Genomic DNA, 20690 nt, shown 5'->3' on the forward strand with positions numbered 1-20690 from the left:
AAAGACGAGTTCATCTATAAGGAGAATGCATAAAACGATATTTGCCATTTGCTGTTTGGGTGTGTGTTTATGATAAGATAAAACAACTAAAGCACTATTAGTTAAAACCTGCTAAACCGGGCCACTACTGCTCTCATAACACAAACACAAGCATTATCCTAGGATTAAGGGCAATTATACTGAATGTAGTTAATGATCTGTGCAGTTATTGTCTATGTACACCAACAGAGCTATTCTGGGCTTTGATTGTGGTAAGTTGGAACAATAATCATGAGTAGGATTCTCTCCCTCGCACTCTCTCACTCTCTCTCAAACACACTTGAAACACGACACCCGTGCAGACGCGTAAAACAACTCTGTTCATGTCACAAATGTTGGTACACTGTGGCGCTCCCGTCTGTTTCTGTAGGACTTTACACACGGAGTTAAAAACTCACCTTCTGTCCTGGGGGTGCGGGTGTGGTACAGTAGCAGAACATTTTTCCTCTCGCCTTTGTATCTTTAGTCATCTTCAGCTCGTCATGACTGCTGACAGGGTTCTGCCTTTGAGCAAGGAACAGTTACAACCACACGGTTGAATTAGTCTGATTATGGGGTGTTCTGTCCTGGCATGTCCCGTGGGATCACTTTCACTCTACTGTCAAGTATTCTATCGTGCTCATTATCACCATGCACACTGTTCTGCAGGGAGTGGGTTGCAGAAGGGAAACATGTTCCCCTATGTTCAGTGACAATGGAGGATTCTTGCCCGTTTTGGTTGCTGTTGATATTGATGTCTTTCTGTAAGTAAGAAGTAGAGTAGACTCTGTGTTGATGATGTCATCTTGTTGAGTCTACCTTTTTGAAATGAAGTTTTGGTGTGGTTTGGATGCGTTTTGTCCCAGGGTGCCGTGGTGTGCCGTAAGAAAGCAGTACTTCAGCTCAGGGGTGAACAAGCGCTCGCTGGACTGCATCGAGAGAGCTGCCTTCTTTGTCACCCTGGACGACGAGGAGCAGGGAATGATGGGAGAAGACCCCGTGGGAAACCTGGACCGCTACGCCAAGTCCCTCCTCCACGGGAAATGTTATGACAGGTGTGTGACTGTGTGGCGCAGGTGTGTTAAGATGAGCTTCTATTTAGTCAATGTAGAATCGTGGCGGAGCTTCCACCTCATTGCTAACACCTTACAGATCTGTCAACATTGACAGGATGGAGCCAACTGGAAGGGCTATGGGAGTGAATTAGGACCAGTTTTATAGAGTGTCCAACTCTGCCTTTCCCCAGTTACCACGCAACGAAAGAACATTCAATCCATTACACTCTTCTACAAGGGGGTCTGGTATGGTACTAAGCATGTACCAAATGGCACCCTATTCCTTATATACTGTAGTGCACTACCTTTGACCAGGGCGTGGGCCCATAGGGCTCTGAGCCAAAGTAGTGCACCATATAGTTAAAAGGGTGCCACCTCTATCATAGTTTACCGGTTATCTAGATTGAGTTGAATTGTGCGCAATGAAGAGAGCAGGATGTCTTTGTTAGCAGATGGTCTTCATCTGGTCCATTTTATCCCCTCTTCCTTTCACACGTGCTGTACTGTAGGGCTACACACACACACACACACACACACATGGTATGTGACAACCTGATTGAATTAGCAGCAAATGTTGTATAAGTCCAAGAGCACCAGTTGCTTTAGTGAAGTAATTGAGGGATATATCCCATCCATGGACATGGTTCTGGTTGTTCAGAATCATCGGCACTAGGCCGAAGTTCCTCTTGTACACACTCTTCTCTCCCTCCTCCAAATCAAGTGCTTCACATCTGTGTCTGAGTTCCAGTGGATTCCTGTCTGTATGGCATTCTCATACAATACAGTATTGAACTCTCAATGAGATTGATGAATAATGAGTACATTTTAGTCTGATGTTTTGGCTGGAACAGGACAGTGGTGGGTGGTCAAGGGATGTATACATTCTGCTTTGATAGTGTGTGGTCAACTCTCAAAACGGAAAACACTGAGCTAATTGATCTCTCTCTCTCTATATATATATATATATATGTGTCTCTCTCTTGCCCCCCCTCTCTCTCTCCTCTCTCCTCCCCCCCCCCCCCCCCCCCCCTCTCTCGGTCTCTCAGGTGGTTTGATAAGTCCTTCTCTGTGGTGGTGTACAAGAATGGGAAGAATGGGCTGAATGCAGAGCACTCCTGGGCCGACGCCCCGACAGTGGCACACCTGTGGGAGGTGTGTGTGTGTTTATCTGTCAAACAGGCATAATCAAATAGCATTTTATTAGGGCCTTTTTCTTCTCTCTTTAGCTACATAACATAGAAATGTGCCGTTTTCACATTGTGTAGACACTAGTATGGTGCTGGAGCTAATGAGGTTAAAATATGGGGGGGAGATTCCCCTTGACAGCCCAAATTACCTGTCCTCAATGGCGATCAAGCACTTGGTTTTATTTAGAATAATCCGATCTTGCAGATTTTAGTGTATGTGTGAGGTAGACTACATATGGCAAGATATGTGGCTAAAAGTGCCTGTGGTTAAATAGAGCATAGCCCAGATCAGGATCTTCCAGTTATTATCCAAACTGGATATTCTCAGGATTTGCTCAATCAGAAAGAGGATAAACATGTTTGTTATCAGTTTTTGGCAGGTCAAGTTTCTGTGTGTTTTATACTCTTTGTGAATGGTGAAGCCACTGAACTTTGTGTGTTTGCATGTGTGTCTATGTGTGTCTATGTGTGTCTATGTGTGTGTGTGTAACAACTGCTCTCTGTCTGTCCTCAGTTCACCCTGGCCACAGATGCCTTCCAACTGGGTTACACAGAGGACGGTCACTGTAAGGGAGAGGTGGAGCGCTCCTTACCGCCCCCTCAGAGACTCACCTGGGACATCCCCGTGGAGGTGAGAGTGCTGGGTGTGTGCATCGTTCCCTAACACACCCTCAGACCAGGGTTTCCATTAGGAAAATGTGGCGCCGGACAACATGACAGGGAAGATTCAAATTTACCGGCCATTTGAGAAATTTACCGGACACATATACATTGGGTGCGTAACCCATTAGGGCATCCACCCACGGTGATCAGAATAACAGAAATCACATTTACATTATGGTAATTCAGAGCATGTAACTCGTAATGAAACAGCTAATAAAACGTCATTTTCAAACATTTGCCAAAATGCAATTCGCGGGAAACCTTTCTAAACAGCCCACCTGGGGAAACAACATTCTAAACAGCCCACCTGGGGAAACAACATTCTAAACAGCCCACCTGGGGAAACGACATTCTAAACAGCCCACCTGGGGAAACAACATTCTAAACAGCCCACCTGGGGAAACAACATTCTAAACAGCCCACCTGGGGAAACAACATTCTAAACAGCCCACCTGGGGAAACAACATTCTAAACAGCCCACCTGGGGAAACAACATTCTAAACAGCCCACCTGGGGAAACAACATTCTAAACAGCCCACCTGGGGAAAAAACATTCTAATCAGCCCACCTGGGGAAACGACATTCTAATCAGCCCACCTGGGGAAACGACATTCTAAACAGCCCACCTGGGGAAACGACATTCTAAACAGCCCACCTGGGGAAACGACATTCTAAACAGCCCACCTGGGGAAACGACATTCTAAACAGCCCACCTGGGGAAACGACATTCTAAACAGCCCACCTGGGGAAACGACATTCTAAACAGCCCACCTGGGGAAACGACATTCTAAACAGCCCACCTGGGGAAACGACATTCTAAACAGCCCACCTGGGGAAACGACATTCTAAACAGCCCACCTGGGGAAACGACATTCTAAACAGCCCACCTGGGGAAACGACATTCTAAACAGCCCACCTGGGGAAACGACATTCTAAACAGCGCACCTGATAGCGGTTCCACATGTGACAGAGATGAGAAATCTCTGTTAGAATCTTAGAAAGAGGGGGACTCTTAAGATACAACAACTAGGATGTGCTGCTAATATGACTAGGATTGTGCCTTTGGCTTCTGGACAACAAAATAAAATTTATATGAAAACCAATAGAACAGGGGAGAAATGGCAAAGCGGTGGGTCCAATAGGGAGGTAAATGGAAATACTTTCGCCGACATTATATAATTACTCCTGTTTATATAGAAATAATTAAAATCGTTCAAAATACTTCACCAGAAAGCATGACTTGGCCACAGAGGAATCAAGGATAATTAGCTTCTTCAAAAAAAAATGCTTGTAGGCCTATGCTTATTTGGGAAGCCCGCAATTTGGGCAGCACGTGTGGTAGGCCTAGCTGATTATTGAGTTTCGGCTGACAGTGAAAAGCAAAAAATACGTGTGAAGATAATGTGTTGAGACAATAAGAAGGGGAGGGGTGTCTGGTGACGATACAGGTGAATCTCCCGCCAGTTCTTGCACATTCATTATGTCATTGTGTGAATTGTTTGTCCTTTAAACATATATATTTTTTTTTATTCCCCTTACACCAGTAGTAAATGTACCATTAATCCCCTTCATTTGCTTACATTTACCCTTCTCATTCTCGGAGTGGAAACATTCTTTGTGTAGTTCACAACCCGCTACACTTTTGTTTTGAATGCTCCATGTGAGCGATGAGTATGTATCTGGTTTCTATGTCCTGATAATGTTGAGGGAACGCGTGAGCACGCATAGATGTACCTGACCTGCTGCACGGAAATGTAGGAAAGTGTGTTTTTTTTTTTTTTTTACATCATTGCGAATGATGATATATTAAAAATATAGTCCTCACAGTAAGCTATTTGAAAAATCTTCCAAATCTCCCCCTCGATAATCCCCAATCCTCAGTGTGAAAGAGAAATGGAAGTTAAAGGCCTACTGCTGTATTAGCTATGAGTTCCATGCGTTCATTTCTTTAGCCGCCAATGGATCACGGTGTATCAAATGGCAGAGGCTAGTGATCTTTCATTAGTTGACTTTTTTGTTTTTTTGTTATGGTTTTAAGAAACGAAAACAGTATTGAAATGAAGCTGTTCCACGCAAATCTGCATATGTACATCATAACTGTCACTCAGAACGGTAAAAATGGTAGGATAAATTGTAAGCGTCCCCAAACTTGCAACTCACACGACGCCTATTAAATTGCCTCCACGTTTTCATGGTCTGATTTTTCCTATATGCTAATTTGAAGCAAGGTAAACGATGCCTCATAATATGAAATAAAACATTCAGCTTTATTAAGTATGTTTTCAAAATGCCTACTGCCTCCAGCTCACATTGTAAAGTGGTGGGTAAAGCACTGATAGCCTGTTGCCTGCACTTGAATGGTGAATGGGAGGCATGCTTCAATTACCAGTAGCTCTTTTTAATCGTGCAGGAGAAATCCCGCTCAAAATAGGCTCTATGCTGACTAACAAAAACTACACAGGCCAATTTTAATTCCACAAAATAAGGCAAATGAACCTATCGACCACTACTCTTTACCTGTCAAAAGTATTTCCTTTGACTGCTTTTTCGATTAATGGATAAAAAGCATAATTTTGCAATGGGATTTCTTTTTTTCAGGTGGTTTGCCGGCTAATGGAAACCTTGTCTCAGATATCCTTTGGGAGGGGAGTGTGTCCGTGTTTAGTGTCACTTGAAACACCCTGTAAAACATTGTCCAGCTCCCTCTATCCTCTTTCTTTAAGGCTTGGATCAGTTCCTCTCTCTGTTTCATTCCACGACTTAATGTCCATTGACAGTCCTGAACCACAATTAATATATGTTGAGGAACCAATTCAGTGGCTTAAGTTTAATATTTCAGTCAAAGTATGGGGCACAATGTTAGCATGACCTCCGTGAGCCACGATTGGGTGAAAGTAGGGCTGTTGCAGTGACTGTATTACCGCCACACCGGCAATCATGAGTCATGACCGCAGTAAAATTCTATGTGGCCGTTGAGTCACGGTAATCTCCTTTTATGCACTCTGGACATACGTTGGTAGTACCCAACTCACAAATGATTATCAAATCAAATCAAATCAAATTTTATTAGTCACATACACATGGTTAGCAGATGTTAATGCGAGTGTAGCGAAATGCTTGTGCTTCTAGTTCCGACAATGCAGTAATAACCAACAGTAATCTAACCTAACAATTCCACACTACTACCTTACACACACACACAAGTGTAAGGGATAAAGAATATGTACATAAAGATATATGGATGAGTGGTGGTACAGAACGGCATGGCAGATGCAGTAGATGGTATAGAGTACGGTATATACATATGAGATGAGTACTGTAGGGTATGTAAACATAAAGTGGCATAGTTTAAAGTGGCTAGTGGTACATGTATTGCATAAAGATGGCAAGATGCAGTAGATGATATAGAGTACAGTATATATACATATGAGATGGGTAATGTAGGGTATGTAAACATTGTATTAAGTGGCATTGCTTAAAGTGGCTAGTGGTACATTTTTACATAATTTCCATCAATTCCCATTTTTAAAGTGGCTGGAGTTGAGTCAGTATGTTGGCAGCGGCCGCTAAATGTTAGTGGTGGCTGTTTAACAGTCTGATGGCCTTGAGATAGAAGCTGTTTTTCAGTCTCTCGGTCCCTGCTTTGATGCACCTGTACTGACCTCGCCTTCTGGATGATAGCGGGGTGAACAGGCAGTGGCTTGGGTGGTTGTTGTCCTTGATGATCTTTATGGCCTTCCTGTGACATCGGGTGGTGTAGGTGTCCTGGAGGGCAGGTAGTTTGCCCCTGGTGATGCGTTCTGCAGACCTCACTACCCTCTGGAGAGCCTTACGGTTGTGGGCGGAGCAGTTGCCGTACCAGGCGGTGATACAGCCCGACAGGATGCTCTCGATTGTGCATCTGTAGAAGTTTGTGAGTGCTTTTGGTGACAAGCCGAATTTCTTCAGCCTCCTGAGGTTGAAGAGGCGCTGCTGCGCCTTCTTCACAACGCTGTCTGTGTGGGTGGACCAGTTCAGTTTGTCCGTGATGTGTACACCGAGGAACTTAAAACTTTCCACCTTCTCCACTACTGACCCGTCGATGTGGATAGGGGGGTGCTCCCTCTGCTGTTTCCTGAAGTCCACAATCATCTCCTTTGTTTTGTTGACGTTGAGTATGAGGTTATTTTCCTGACACCACACTCCGAGGGCCCTCACCTCCTCCCTGTAGGCCGTCTCGTCGTTGTTGGTGATCAAGCCTACCACTGTAGTGTCATCCGCAAACTTGATGATTGAGTTGGAGGCGTGCATGGCCACGCAGTCGTGGGTGAACAGGGAGTACAGGAGAGGGCTCAGAACGCACCCTTGTGGGGCCCCAGTGTTGAGGATCAGCGGGGTGGAGATGTTGTTACCTACCCTCACCACCTGGGGGCGGCCCGTCAGGAAGTCCAGGACCCAGTTGCACAGGGCGGGGTCGAGACCCAGGGTCTCGAGCTTGATGACGAGTTTGGAGGGTACTATGGTGTTAAATGCTGAGCTGTAATCGATGAACAGCATTCTCACATGGGTATTCCTCTTGTCCAGATGGGTTAGGGCAGTGTGCAGTGTGGTTGCGATTGCGTCGTCTGTGGACCTATTGGGTCGGTAAGCAAATTGGAGTGGGTCTAGGGTGTCCGGTAGGGTGGAGGTGATATGGTCCTTGACTAGTCTCTCAAAGCACTTCATGATGACGGAAGTGAGTGCTACGGGGCGGTAGTCGTTTAGCTCAGTTACCTTAGCTTTCTTGGGAACAGGAACAATGGTGGCCCTCTTGAAGCATGTGGGAACAGCAGACTGGGATAAGGATTGATTGAATATGTCCGTAAACACACCAGCCAGCTGGTCTGCGCATGCTCTGAGGACGCGGCTGGGAATGCCGTCTGGGCCTGCAGCCTTGCGAGGGTTAACACGTTTAAATGTTTTACTCACCTCGGCTGCAGTGAAGGAGAGCCCGCAGGTTTTGGTAGGGGGCCGTGTCAGTGGCACTGTATTGTCCTCAAAGCGGGCAAAAAAGTTGTTTAGCCTGTCTGGGAGCAAGACATCCTGGTCCTCGACGGGGCTGGTTTTCTTTTTGTAATCCGTGATTGACTGTAGACCCTGCCACATACCTCTTGTGTCTGAGCTGTTGAATTTCGACTCGATTTTGTCTCTGTACTGAGACTTGGCCTGTTTGATTGCCTTGCGGAGAGAATAGCTACACTGTTTGTATTCGGTCATGCTTCCGGTCACCTTGCCCTGGTTAAAAGCAGTGGTTCGCGCTTTCAGTTTCACGCGAATGCTGCCGTCAATCCACGGTTTCTGGTTTGGGAATGTTTTTATCGTTGCTGTGGGTACGACATCGTCAATGCACTTCCTAATGAACTCGCTCACCGAATCAGCATATTCGTCAATATTGTTGTTGGACGCGATGCGGAACATATTCCAATCTGCGTGATCGAAGCAGTCTTGAAGCGTGGATTCAGATTGGTCGGACCAGCGTTGAACAGACCTGAGCGCGGGAGCTTGTTGTTTGAGTTTTTGTTTGTAGGCTGGAATCAACAAAATGGAGTCGTGGTCAGCTTTTCCGAAAGGGGGGCGGGGGAGGGCCTTATAAGCGTCGCGGAAATTAGTGTAACAATGGTCTAGTGTTTTTCCAGCCCTGGTAGCACAATCGATATGCTGATAGAATTTAGGGAGTTTTGTTTTTAGATTAGCCTTGTTAAAATCCCCAGCTACGATGAATGCAGCCTCAGGGTGTGTGGTTTCCAGTTTACAAAGAGTCAGATAAAGTTCGTTCAGGGCCATCGATGTGTCTGCTTGGGGGGGAATGTATACGGCTGTGATTATGATTGACGAGAATTCCCTTGGTAGATAATGCGGTCGACATTTGATTGTGAGGAGTTCTAGATCAGGTGAACAGAACGACTTGAGTTCTTGTGTGTTGTTATGATGATCACACCACTTCTCGTTAATCATAAGGCATACCCCCCCGCCCCTCTTCTTACCGGAAAGATGTTTGTTTCTGTCGGCGCGATGCATGGAGAAACCAGCTGGCTGCACCGACTCCGTTAGCGTCCCTTGAGTTAGCCATGTTTCCGTGAAGCAGAGCACGTTGCAATCCCTGATGTCTCTCTGGAATGCTACCCGTGCTCGGATTTCATCAACCTTATTGTCAAGAGACTGGACATTGGCGAGTAGTATGCTAGGGAGTGGAGCGCGATGTGCCCGTCTCCGAAGCCTGACCACGAGACCGCCACGTTTTCCCCTTTTTCGGCGTCGCACAGGGTCGCCGGCTGGGATCAGATCCATTGTATTGTGTGGAAGGCAAGACACTGGATCCGTTTCGGGAAAGTCATATTCCTGGTAGGAACGATGATGAGTTGACGTTAATCGTATATTCAGTAGTTCCTCCCGACTGTATGTAATGAAACCTAAGATTACCCGGGGTACCGATGTAAGAAATAACACGTAAAAAAACAAAATACTGCATATTTTCCAAGGAACGCGAAGCGAGGCAGCCATCTCTTTCCGGCGCCGGAATGAACCAGGTTGCTAATGGCCTGGTACTCGGGGTTCTTTTCCCTTCAACCACTCTGACATCAATTCAGATGCAACCCAAAATCACATCGAACACATCATGAAAACAGTATGTGCTTTTAAAAGTCACCTCACTGCGATTGATCAATTTGAAGACAAAAGTTCATGAACAGGTTGAAACCGAGTGGAAAACATGGTCGTTGTGGATGTTGTTTCAAATCCTAACACAGCAAAATGGACAGTGCTTTCCGAGGTGATGATTGCATAACAATAACCGGCTGACAAAATGTCATGACCACCACAGCCCTAGATGACAGGCCTTCTCTTTTTGTCTTACATCAGTTTTTTTTCTCTTTCATCTGAGAGAAGTGGCATCTCTCTCGCGCTTTCTCTCTGTCTGTTTGTTGCGGTTGGAGTTTTCCGTTTCCTCCTCTGTTTCTACCGACCCACAACAGTCAGACAATCGGGGGAAATTCCCTCCACTCTATCTCTACCACCTACACTGCATTCGGAAAGTATTCAGACCCCTTGACTTTTTCCACATTTTGTTACATTACAGCCTTATTATAAAATGTATTAAATTGTTATTTTCCACATTAATCTGCACACAATACCCCATAATAACAAAGCAAAAACAAGTTCTGAGAAATTTTTGTAAATGTATTAAATATAAATAACTGAAATATCACATTTACATAAGTATTCAGACCCTATACTCAGTACTTTCTTGAAGCACCTTTGGCAGTGATTACAGCCTTGAGTCTCCTTGGGTATGACGATACAAGGTTGGCACACCTATATTTGGGTAGTTTCTCCCATTCCTCTCTGCAGATCCTCTCAAGCTCTGTCAGGTTGGATGGGGAGCATTGCTGCACAGCTATTTTCAGGTCTCTCCAGAGATGTTAGATCGGGTTCAAGTCCAGGCTCTGGCTGGGCCACTCAAGGACATTCAGAGACTTGTCCCGATGCCACTCCTGCGTTGTATTGGCTGTGTGCTTAGGGTCGTTGTCCTGTTGAAAGGTGAACCTTCGCCCTGAGCGCTCTGGAGCAGATTTTCATCAAGGATCTCTCTGTATTTTGCTCCGTTCATCTTTGCCTTGATCCTGACTAGTCTCCCAGCACCTGCCGCTGAAAAACTTTCCCACAGCATGATGCGACCACCACCATGCTTCACCGTAGGGATGGTGCCAGGTTTCCTCCAGACGTGACTCTTGGCATTCAGGCCAAAGAGATCAATCTTGGTTTTATCAGACCAGAGAATCTTGTTTCTTATGGTCTGAGAGTCTTTAGGTGCCTTTTGGCAAACTCAAAGCTGGCTGTCATGTGCCTTTTACTGAGGAGTGGCTTCCGTCTGGTCACTCTACCATAAAGGCCTGATTGGTGGAGTGCTGTAGAGATGGTTGTCCTTCCGGAAGGTTCTCCCATCTCTACAGAAGAACTCTAGAACTCTGTCAGAGTGACCATCGGCTTCTTGGACACTTCCCTGACCAAGGCCCTTCTCCCCCGATTGCTCAGTTTGGCCGGACGGCCAGCTCTAGGAATAATCTTGGTGTTTCCAAACTTCTTCCATTTAGGAATGATGGAGGCAACTGTGTTCTTAGGGACCTTCATGGCTTCAGACATTTTTTTTGTACCCTTCCCCAGATCTGTGACTCGACACAATCCTGTCTCTGAGCTCATGGCTTGGTTTTTGCTGTGGGACCTTTGCTATGACCTTATATAAGTGGGACCTTATAGACAGGTGTGTTCTTTTCCAAATTATGTCCAATCAATTGAATTTACCACAGGTGAATTCAATTGAATTGGAAACAGGATGCACCTGAGCTCAATTTCGAGTCTCATAGCAAACGGTCTGAACACATATGTAAATAATATATTTTTTATTATTATTTACGGATGTATTCAGACCCTTTGCTATGAGACTCTGTTTTTGCTTTGTCATTATTGGGTATTGTGTGTAGATTTCTGAGGAAAAAATGAATATTTAATACATTTTAGAACAAGGCTGTAACGTAACAAAATGTTCTCCACCTTCTCTCCCTACTTCTACCTCAGCAGTGCAGTGCTCTCTTCCCCTGGCCTCTACTGTGTTAACTGCCTGTCTGTGGGACCGCTGGGGAGTTCCACTCCTGGAAATTACCTCAATGTACTGCTATGACTGACTGGCTGGCTGGTTGACTGACTGGTTGACAGTTACAGAGCTCAGAATTTTGCGTACACAACTGGTCAAAAGTTTTAGAACACCTACTCATTCAAGGGTTTTTCTTTATTTGTACTTCTTTTTACATTGTAGAATAATAGTGAAGACATCAAAACTATGAAATAACACATATGGAATCATGTAGTAACACTTGTTTTTGGTTAAACGAATGAAAATATATTTGAGATTCTTCAAATAGCCACCCTTTGCCTTAATGACAGCTTTGAACACTCTTGGCATGCTCTCAACCAGCTTCATGAGGTGGAATGCATTGGAATGCATTTCAATTAATAGGTGTGCCTTCTTAAAGTTGATTTGTGGAATTTCTTTCCTTCTTAATGCATTTGACTCAATCAGTTGTGTTGTGACAAGGTAGGGGTGGTGTTCAGAAGATAGCCCTATTTGGTAAAATACCAAGTCCGTATTATGGACTTGGCAAGAACAGCTCAAATAAGCAAAGAGAGATGACAGTCCATCATTTCCTTAAGACATGAAGGTCAGTCAATCCGGAAGATTTCAAGAACTTTGAAAGTTTCTTAAAGTGCAGTCGCAAAAATCGTCAAGCGCTGTCATGAAACTGGCTCTCATGAGGACCGTCACAGGAATGGAAGACCCTAAGATACCTCTGCTGCAGAGGATAAGTTCATTAGAGTTACCAGCCTCAGAAATTGCAGCCCAAATAAATGCTTCACATAGTTCCAGTAACAGACACATCTCAACATCAACTGTTCAGAGAAGACTGCGTGAATCAGGCCTTCATGGTCGAATTGCTGCAAAAAAACACTACTCCGCATCTGTATTTCCCACCATAAAGCATGGAGGAGGAGGAGGTGTTACGGTGTGGGGGTGCTTTGCTGGTGACACTGTCTGTGATTTAGTTAGATTTCAAGGCACACTTAACCAGCATGGCTACCACAGCATTCTGCAGCGATATGCCATCCCATCTGCTTTGAGCTTAGTGGGACTATCAATTGTTTTTCAACAGGACAATGACCCAGCACACATCCAGGCTGTGTAAGGGCTGTTTAACCAAGAAGGAAAGTAATGGAGTGCTTCATCAGATGACCTGGCCTCCACAATTCCCCAAGCTCAAGCAAATTGAGATGGTTTGGGATGAGTCGGACCGCAGAGTGAAGGATAAGCAGCCAACAAGTGCTCAGCATATGTGGGAACTCCTTCAAGACTTTTGGAAAAGCATTCCAGGTGAAGCTGGTTGAGAAAATGCCAAGCGTGTGCAAAGCTGTCATCAAGGCAAAGGGTGGCTATTTGAAGAATCACAAATATAAAATATTTTTGGATTTCTTTAACACTTTTTTTGGTTACAACATGATTCCAGATTCCAGATTTCATAGTTTTGATATCTTCACTATTATTTTATAATGTAGAAAATAGTACAAATAAAGAAAAACCCTTGAATGAGTAGGTGTGCCCTAACACAAAGTACATAATATACACACACAGCCTGGTCGCCTAATGACCGGGGACTTTGCCCCTGTTACTTATTACATGCGCCAACTTACTTGCAGTATTTCTATGCTTATTAGAATAGTGAAGCCTTCACATTGATAACAGCACACACATACACAGGTGCCTCCGTACATCACAAAGGCTCAAAGGTCTATTCGTGTCGCATTGCTTCTCCCCACTGAGATGAGACATTTTCTCTTTCGCTCACCCACTCGCTCACTCACCTGGAAATTATGTCACTACCAAATCTTTAGCTGTTTTTTTCTCTCTCTCCCTCTCTGTTGCCTCAACTCTCAAACTGTCTGCTTCATGAGGGCTTGCCTTTCCCAAATTCCCCTTATTAGTACCGCTCATTCTCTTATTCCTTCCTCTTACCGCTTCTTCCTCTCCCTACAGTATGCTTTCCTCTTCATCTCCCTGTTTCCTTCCTTCTCTCTCTCTCTGTCTCTCTCTCGTTGGAAGAGGCCTCTGTCTCTCTCTCGTTGGAAGAGGCCTCTGTCTCTCTCTCGTTGGAAGAGGCCTCTGTCTCTCTCTCGTTGGAAGAGGCCTCTGTCTCTCTCTCGTTGGAAGAGGCCTCTGTCTCTCTCTCGTTGGAAGAGGCCTCTGTCTCTCTCTCGTTGGAAGAGGCCTCTGTCTCTCTCTCGTTGGAAGAGGCCTCTGTCTCTCTCTCGTTGGAAGAGGCCTCTGTCTCTCTCTCGTTGGAAGAGGCCTCTGTCTCTCTCTCGTTGGAAGAGGCCTCTGTCTCTCTCGTTGGAAGAGGCCTCTGTCTCTCTCTCGTTGGAAGAGGCCTCTGTCTCTGAACTGAAAATAGAAATCACATGTGGTTAACTGGTCTACTCTGCCCTGGCTGGTTGGATCGAACTCTTAAGTACTTGTGTGTCATGCCACTCCACAGCAAACTACTCTCAATAGTAATGTCTACGATGCTACAGACTGAAGCATTGGCTTTACTGAATGTTGTTGTTCATGCTCAGGTCTACTCCACTTTGTTTGAGTTCCATTGCTCTTCAAGAGTGGCTGACAGTTTTCAACCCAAGAAAAGAACAGGAGGGGTATCCTACAAATCAGGTTTGAGGAGTTAGTGAGGTAACTTTATTCAACTCCCAGTTCAACTCTGGATAACCAGTCATACGAATGTGGCTCACCTTTTTTAGCCAGGTAAATTTCAATGACAACGAATTCTTCAGAGCTAACCTGCACCGGGGTCGGCCAAATAAGACGGCATTAGCTATGAGTTATCAAATAAAGACGCCACTTCAAAAAGCCTACAAGGTAATCTATGTCCTCTAACAGCAGTGATAAGTTACCGTCAGTGACAGTCTCTCTGGACCACTAACTAACACGGGCCGTCATTAAAACATCAAAACTATCATAATGTAAATATTACTGTATGCAAAGCGGAAGGACGTGTGGTTCTTCTCAAACTCTCAGGGGGGTTTCCATTACTGCTCATGTAACAGGTTTAGGCCAGGGTGTCGTGGGTGGTTTTCCATCCTTGAACAAATTCATTTATAGAAAGTTAACAAGTGAGTGTTTGTCTAGAAAGGCCGAGAACCAGGTTTGGGATTGATTCAACCCCTGGGAACCAGACTTCCATGGGAAGATCTGTGCCAGCTGGCCTGACGCATCTAGTTAGTCATTAGCCCAACCCACATTTTCAGCTAGCTACTTTTTCCACTTCATAAATTAACTAGGCTTTTTTTAATTTAAAAGTTTCAATTCGCTAGTCAGAAAAATCAGTTGAGCCCTCTCCCACTAGAATGAAATATATGCATCTTGTCGCGATCTATTTATACAGATGCCGTATATTGGGGGGGGGTTTGAGGGTGCATACTTAATACAGGAGAATTACACCAGATAGGACAGACTGACCCTTTACCCCCGGCACATAGACTATTGCAGCATAGATACTGCAGACTGAGACGGGGGGTCGGGGGGACACTGGCCCTGTCCGACGATACCACCAGACAGGGCCAACCAGGCAGGATATAACCCCATCCATTTTGACAAAGCACAGCCCCCATCACCACTAGAGGGATAGCAACAGACCAACTTACTACCCTGAGACAAGGATGAGTATAGCCCACGAAGATGTCCCTCACCGCACGAGCCCCTATAATAGGGTCAGAGAATCCCAGTGGAAAGATGGGAGCTGGCCAGGTCAGAGACGGCAAGGGCGGTACGTCATTTCAGTGCCTTGCCGTTCACCTTGCCGTTCACTCAATCATAGGACCTACTGAAATGATGAGTCTTCAATAAAGACTTAAAGGTTGAGACCGAGGATGCGTCTCTCACATGGATAGGCAGACCATTCCATACAAATGGAGTGCAATAGGAGAAAGCCCTGACTCCAGCTGTTTGCTTAGAAATTCTATGGACAATAAGGAGGCCTGCGTCTTGTGACCGTAGCGTACGTGTAGGTATGTACGGCAGGACCAAATCAGAGAGATGGGTAGGAGCAAGTCCATGTAATGCTTTGTAGGTTAGCAGTATAATCTTGAAATCAGCCCTAGCCTTAACAGGAAGCCAGTGTAGAGATGCTAGCACTGGATTAATATGATAATTTTTTGGGGTTCTAGGCAAGATTCTAGCAGCTGTATTTAGCACTAACTGAAGTTTATTTAGTGCTTTATCCAGGTAGCCGTAGAGCATTGCAGTAGTCTAATCTAGAAGTGACTAAAGCATGGATAAGTTTTTCTGTATTCTCTCATCTTTCTTGATCTCTCACTGTCTTTCTCTCTAACTCAGGCCTCTTTGGCCTTATTATTGAAGAGCTGAGACAGAAGCAGAAGATTAGGACCAGTACGGAGAAAAAAGTATGACATGTATGCACTCACGACTGTAAATCGCTCTGGATAATATGTAATGTAAATGTAAAAAATGTAATGTAAAAAATGAACGTCCCTTTTTCAGGACCCTGTCTTTCAAAGATAATTCGTAAAAATCCAAATAACTTCACAGATCTTCATTGTAAAGGGTTTAAACACTGTTTGCCATGCTTGTTCAATGAACCATAAACAATTAATGAACATGCACCTGTGGAACAGTCGTTAAGACACTAACAGCTTACAAACGGTAGGCAATTAAGGTCACAGTTATGAAAACTTAGGACACTAAAGAGGCCTTTCTACTGACTGGAAAAACACCAAACGAAAGATGCCCAGAGTCCCTGCTCATCTGTGTGAATGTGCCTTAGGCATGCTGCAAGGAGGCATGTCCGTACTGTGAGATGTTTAAGACAGCGCTACAGGAAGACAGGACGGACAGCTGATCATCCTCGCAGTTGCAGACCACGTGTAACAACACCTGCACAGGATCGGTACATCCGAACATCACACCTGCAGGACAGGTACAGGATGGCGGCAACAACTGCCCGAGTTGCACCAGGAACGCACATTACCTCCATCAGTGCTCAGACTGTCCGCAATAGGCTGAGAGGCTGGACTGAGGGCTTGTAGGCCTGTTGTAAGGCAGGTCCTTACCAGACATCACCGGAAACAACGTCGCCTATGGGCACAAACCCACCGTCGCTGGACCAGACAGGACTGGCAAAAAGTGCTCTTCACTGACGAGTCGCGGTTTTGTCTCACCAGGGGTGATGGTCGGATTCGCGTTTATCGTCGAAGGAATGAGCGTTACACCGAGGCCTGTACTCTAGAGCGGGATCGATTTGGAGGTGGAGGGTCCGTCATGGTCTGGGGTGGTATGTCACAGCATCATCGGACTGAGCTTGTTGTCATTGCAGGCAATCTCAACACTGCATTACAGGGAAGACATCCTCCTCCCTCATGTGGTACCCTTCCTGCAGGCTCATCCTGACATGAGCCTCCAGCATGACAATGCCACCAGCCATACGGCTCGTTCTGTGCGTGATTTTCTGCAAGACAACCTATTAGATTGGAGGGTGAGGGCTGGGGCCATTCCCACCAGAAATGTCCGGGAACAGGGCAGGTGCCTTGGTGGAAGAGTGGGGTAACATCTCACAGCAAGAACTGGCAAATCTGGTGCAGTCCATGAGGATGAGATGCACTGCAGTACTAAATGCAGCTGGTGGCCACACCAGATACCGACTGTTACTTTTGATTTTGACCCCCCCCCTTTGTTCAGGGACACATTATTCCATTTCTGTTAGTCACATGTCTGTGGAACTTGTTCAGTTTGTCTCAGTTGTTGAATCTTGTTATGTACTTACACATATTTACACGTTAAGTTTGCTGAAAATAAACGCAGTTGACAGTGAGAGGACGCTTCTTTTTTTGCTGAGTTTAGATAAAGGGAGAAGTACTCTCCCATCAGTATGTGCTAAATTCATTTTTAAACTGATGGGTTTATTGGTGTTAAAATACACCAGTTATGCTATTTTGGACCACCAGGCTGCTGATGTCATGCAACCTGATGTTTTTGTATTTATACTTTTTCATAATAAGTTTGATATCTGACGACAATAGGAAGTTCATGATGTCACTGCGGAAACTGTATACAGACATGTCGATAGACGTAGTATAAACCAGGCTTTAGTCTTGAAATCTTTGGTTGTTTAATACACTACCGTACTCACTATGTTTAGCACATGGCCTCACATGTGAATCCTTAAAGAGATGGGTGGGGCTAAGGCTTAAGTGGGTGTGAACGATGCTGAATGGGTGTAGACAAAGAAGAGCGCTCCAGTAGGTGTACCAAAACATTCAAGGTCCATTTTCTCAAGTGGGGTTACAAGTTTGTCAACTTTCAAAGCAGAATTACTTTCCCATTGTTCTTCAACTGTAGTGTATGATATACCAGAGTCTCTACTTTTATCCAATTTAAAAAATAAAATAAAAACATTTCAAATTTTGCTACATAAGACCGAATCAAGCCCATCAGTCACATTTTTGGGGGTTCAATCCAAGAATCTAGCAGCTGTATTTAGCACTAACTGAAGTTTGTTTAGTGTTTTATCTAGGTAGCTGGAGAGTAGAGCATTGCAGTAGCCTAATCTAGAAGTGACAGAAGCATGGGTTAGTTTTCTGCGTCCTCTCTATCCTCTATCTTTCTTCATCTCTTGTGGTTCTTTCTCTCTCTTCCTTTCTCTCTCGGTCCTCTTTGGCCTTATTATTGAATACCTGAGATGGTGACGGAAGATTTAGATAAAGGGAGAAGTACCCTCCCATCAATATGTGCTCTCTCTCGCTCTGCCATGACTTCCCATGATCTCAACCAGATGTTGTCAGACGGGGAGAGACTGGGGAAGCAATCTTTTAGTGGCACTTCCACATCTGTTGTCACCCCCGCCCTTTAACCCTTACAGCCTACTAGGGAAAGTGAATACCTAGACGGTTGCACAACTGAATGCATTCAACCGAAATGTATCTTCCATATTTAACCCAACCCCTCTGAATTACTACGCACTAATCTCGTGCCCAGGCTCGAATTGCTGGCGCGTAGAGCCTGGGACTGTTTGGGACTTTATGGGGGGGTCGATTTACTGAGTGACATGATAATCAATTCAAATTCTGAGCGAATCACACGACTATGAGGCATGGGGCCAAATCGAGGCAGAAAAGTGTTTTGCTATGGTGCACCACATAAATAATTCCCCGTAACCCGAGGTAGTAGGAACATATCTCTGTTCATTCTAATAACTAGCGAGCGTACCTCTGTTAGCCGTCCTGTAACATATGATGTGCAGTGTACACTCTCTTCAAGTAGAAAAAGGATACGCCATCAAAGGCAGTTGACGATGTCGTGGTTGTACAGAACACTATCCCAGTAAAAAGTACAAGCGCAGTCTTTTCCGTACCAATGACAATGATGTAGAACGCTACGACTATTGCAAAGCACTAGAGGAGATTGTTGGATCCGTCTCTGTGGGAGATGGCTTGCCGCTGGCAGTTTGAGATGTGTTGAACGCTTCATAGAAGATACTACAAAAGCAGCTGTGAATTGGAAATGATCTACATTTTCAGAAAGAAAATATCCATGTTGCACAAGCTAACCCAGTTCTCTTTGTTGCGCAAGAACACCGAAACAACACTGGCCCCTGTATGCAGGACACTTATGGGGAGGTTTTAAGGGTTGCGCTAAATGGTGATGGATAGAGATTAGCCAATTAAAACCAGCAGTTTTTTTTTGTCCGCTCCTGCCACAGGCTTCCAGTCAAATCCCGTTCTGAGGCACTTGGAAACCAGATGGTTCGACAGAGAGATTAACTAGGCACTAGATCTGAAAGGATTATCTGGCCAATGAGTTACCAATATGTGTCTAGATATAATTTCGTTATGAAAGAGGTCTTAATGAAAAATAACTAATACAAATTAACAAGCTTTTAAGTGTTTCCTCCCCTCACCCCTCCATCTTTCTCTCTTCAGGTTCAGGAGCAGGTGTCCATCTCTCTGTCTGTGGCACAGGCCCTAGCTGACGATGTGGACTGTCATGTCTTCCCCTTCAGGGACTTTGGGAAGGGACGCATCAAAAAGCTGAAGATCAGCCCAGATGCCTTCATTCAATTGGCTCTGCAGCTAGCTTACTACAGGGTGAGTTAAAGGGAATGTCCTTAAACCAGTTGGCTCTGCAGCTAGCTTCAGGGCCGTGCACAGATCATTGGGGGTGCTGGTGCTCTTGGGGGCAGCGGAGGGGGTATTTGCTGGGATTCAAGCAGCTTATGAAATTAGCTATGTTGATGTGCAATTCTTTACATTTTAAAATTAAAACAAAAAATGTAAATGAGACTCTAAATAAAATGTAAAAAGTATTTAATAAAATAAAAAATTCTACCAGGCAACGAGGGCACCTTTTCACAGGCGGGCAAAAGGGCAGGTGCTCGGGCACTGGTTGAGCTCAATCTGTGCACGTGCCTGGCTAGCTTACTACAGGGTGAGTTAAAGGGGACATCCTTCATTCAGCTGGCTCTGCAGCTAGCTTACTACAGGGTAAGCAGGACATTCCTAGAACATACAGTGCCTTCGGAAAGTTTTCAGACCCATTGAAGGCACACACCTGTCTAGATAAGGTCCCACAGTTGACAGTGCATATCAGAGCAAAAACCGAGCCATAACGGCGAATGAATTGTCCGTAGAGCTCCAAGATCTGGGGAAGGGTACCAAAAAATGTCTGCAGCATTGAAGGTCCCCAAGAACACAGTGGCCTCCATCAGTCTTAAATGGAAGAAATTTAGAACTACCAAGAATCTTCCTAGAGCTGGTCGCCCAGCCAAACTGAGCAATTGGGGGAGAAGGGCCTTTGTCAAGGAAGTGACCAAGAACCCGATGTTTACTCTGACAGAGCTCTAGTGTTTCTCAGTGAAGATGGGAGTATAGTACAGAAGGGCAAACATCTCTACAGCACTCCACCAATCAGGCCTTTATGGTAGAGTGACCAGACAGACGGAAGCCACTCATCAGTAAAAGGCACATGACAGCCCACTTGGAGTTTGCTAAAAAGACGAGATTCTCTGGTCTGATGAACCAAGATTGAACTCTTTGGCCTGAATGCCAAGAGTCAGGTCTGGAGGAAACCTGGCACCATCCCTACGGTGAAGCATGGTGGTGGCAGCATCATGCTGTGTGAATGTTTTTCAGCGGCCGGGAC

General features: G+C 45.1%; 1 protein-coding gene across 4 annotated transcripts in view; it reads left to right on the forward strand.

Annotated features, from left to right (window-relative positions):
• Positions 1-20690, forward strand: part of cpt1a2b (carnitine palmitoyltransferase 1A2b) — a 56021-nt gene that overhangs the window by 24190 nt on the left and 11141 nt on the right. For all 4 annotated transcript variants that reach the window (XM_071411345.1, XM_071411355.1, XM_071411372.1 and 1 more), the window contains 4 exons: positions 885-1073; positions 2120-2225; positions 2775-2891; positions 19472-19636. In XM_071411345.1, the coding sequence (XP_071267446.1) occupies positions 885-1073; positions 2120-2225; positions 2775-2891; positions 19472-19636 (577 nt within the window). The remainder of the gene's footprint in view (positions 1-884; positions 1074-2119; positions 2226-2774; positions 2892-19471; positions 19637-20690) is intronic.

Source organism: Salvelinus alpinus, chromosome 1, assembly GCF_045679555.1.
Source record: "Salvelinus alpinus chromosome 1, SLU_Salpinus.1, whole genome shotgun sequence".
Lineage (NCBI taxonomy): Eukaryota > Metazoa > Chordata > Actinopteri > Salmoniformes > Salmonidae > Salvelinus > Salvelinus alpinus.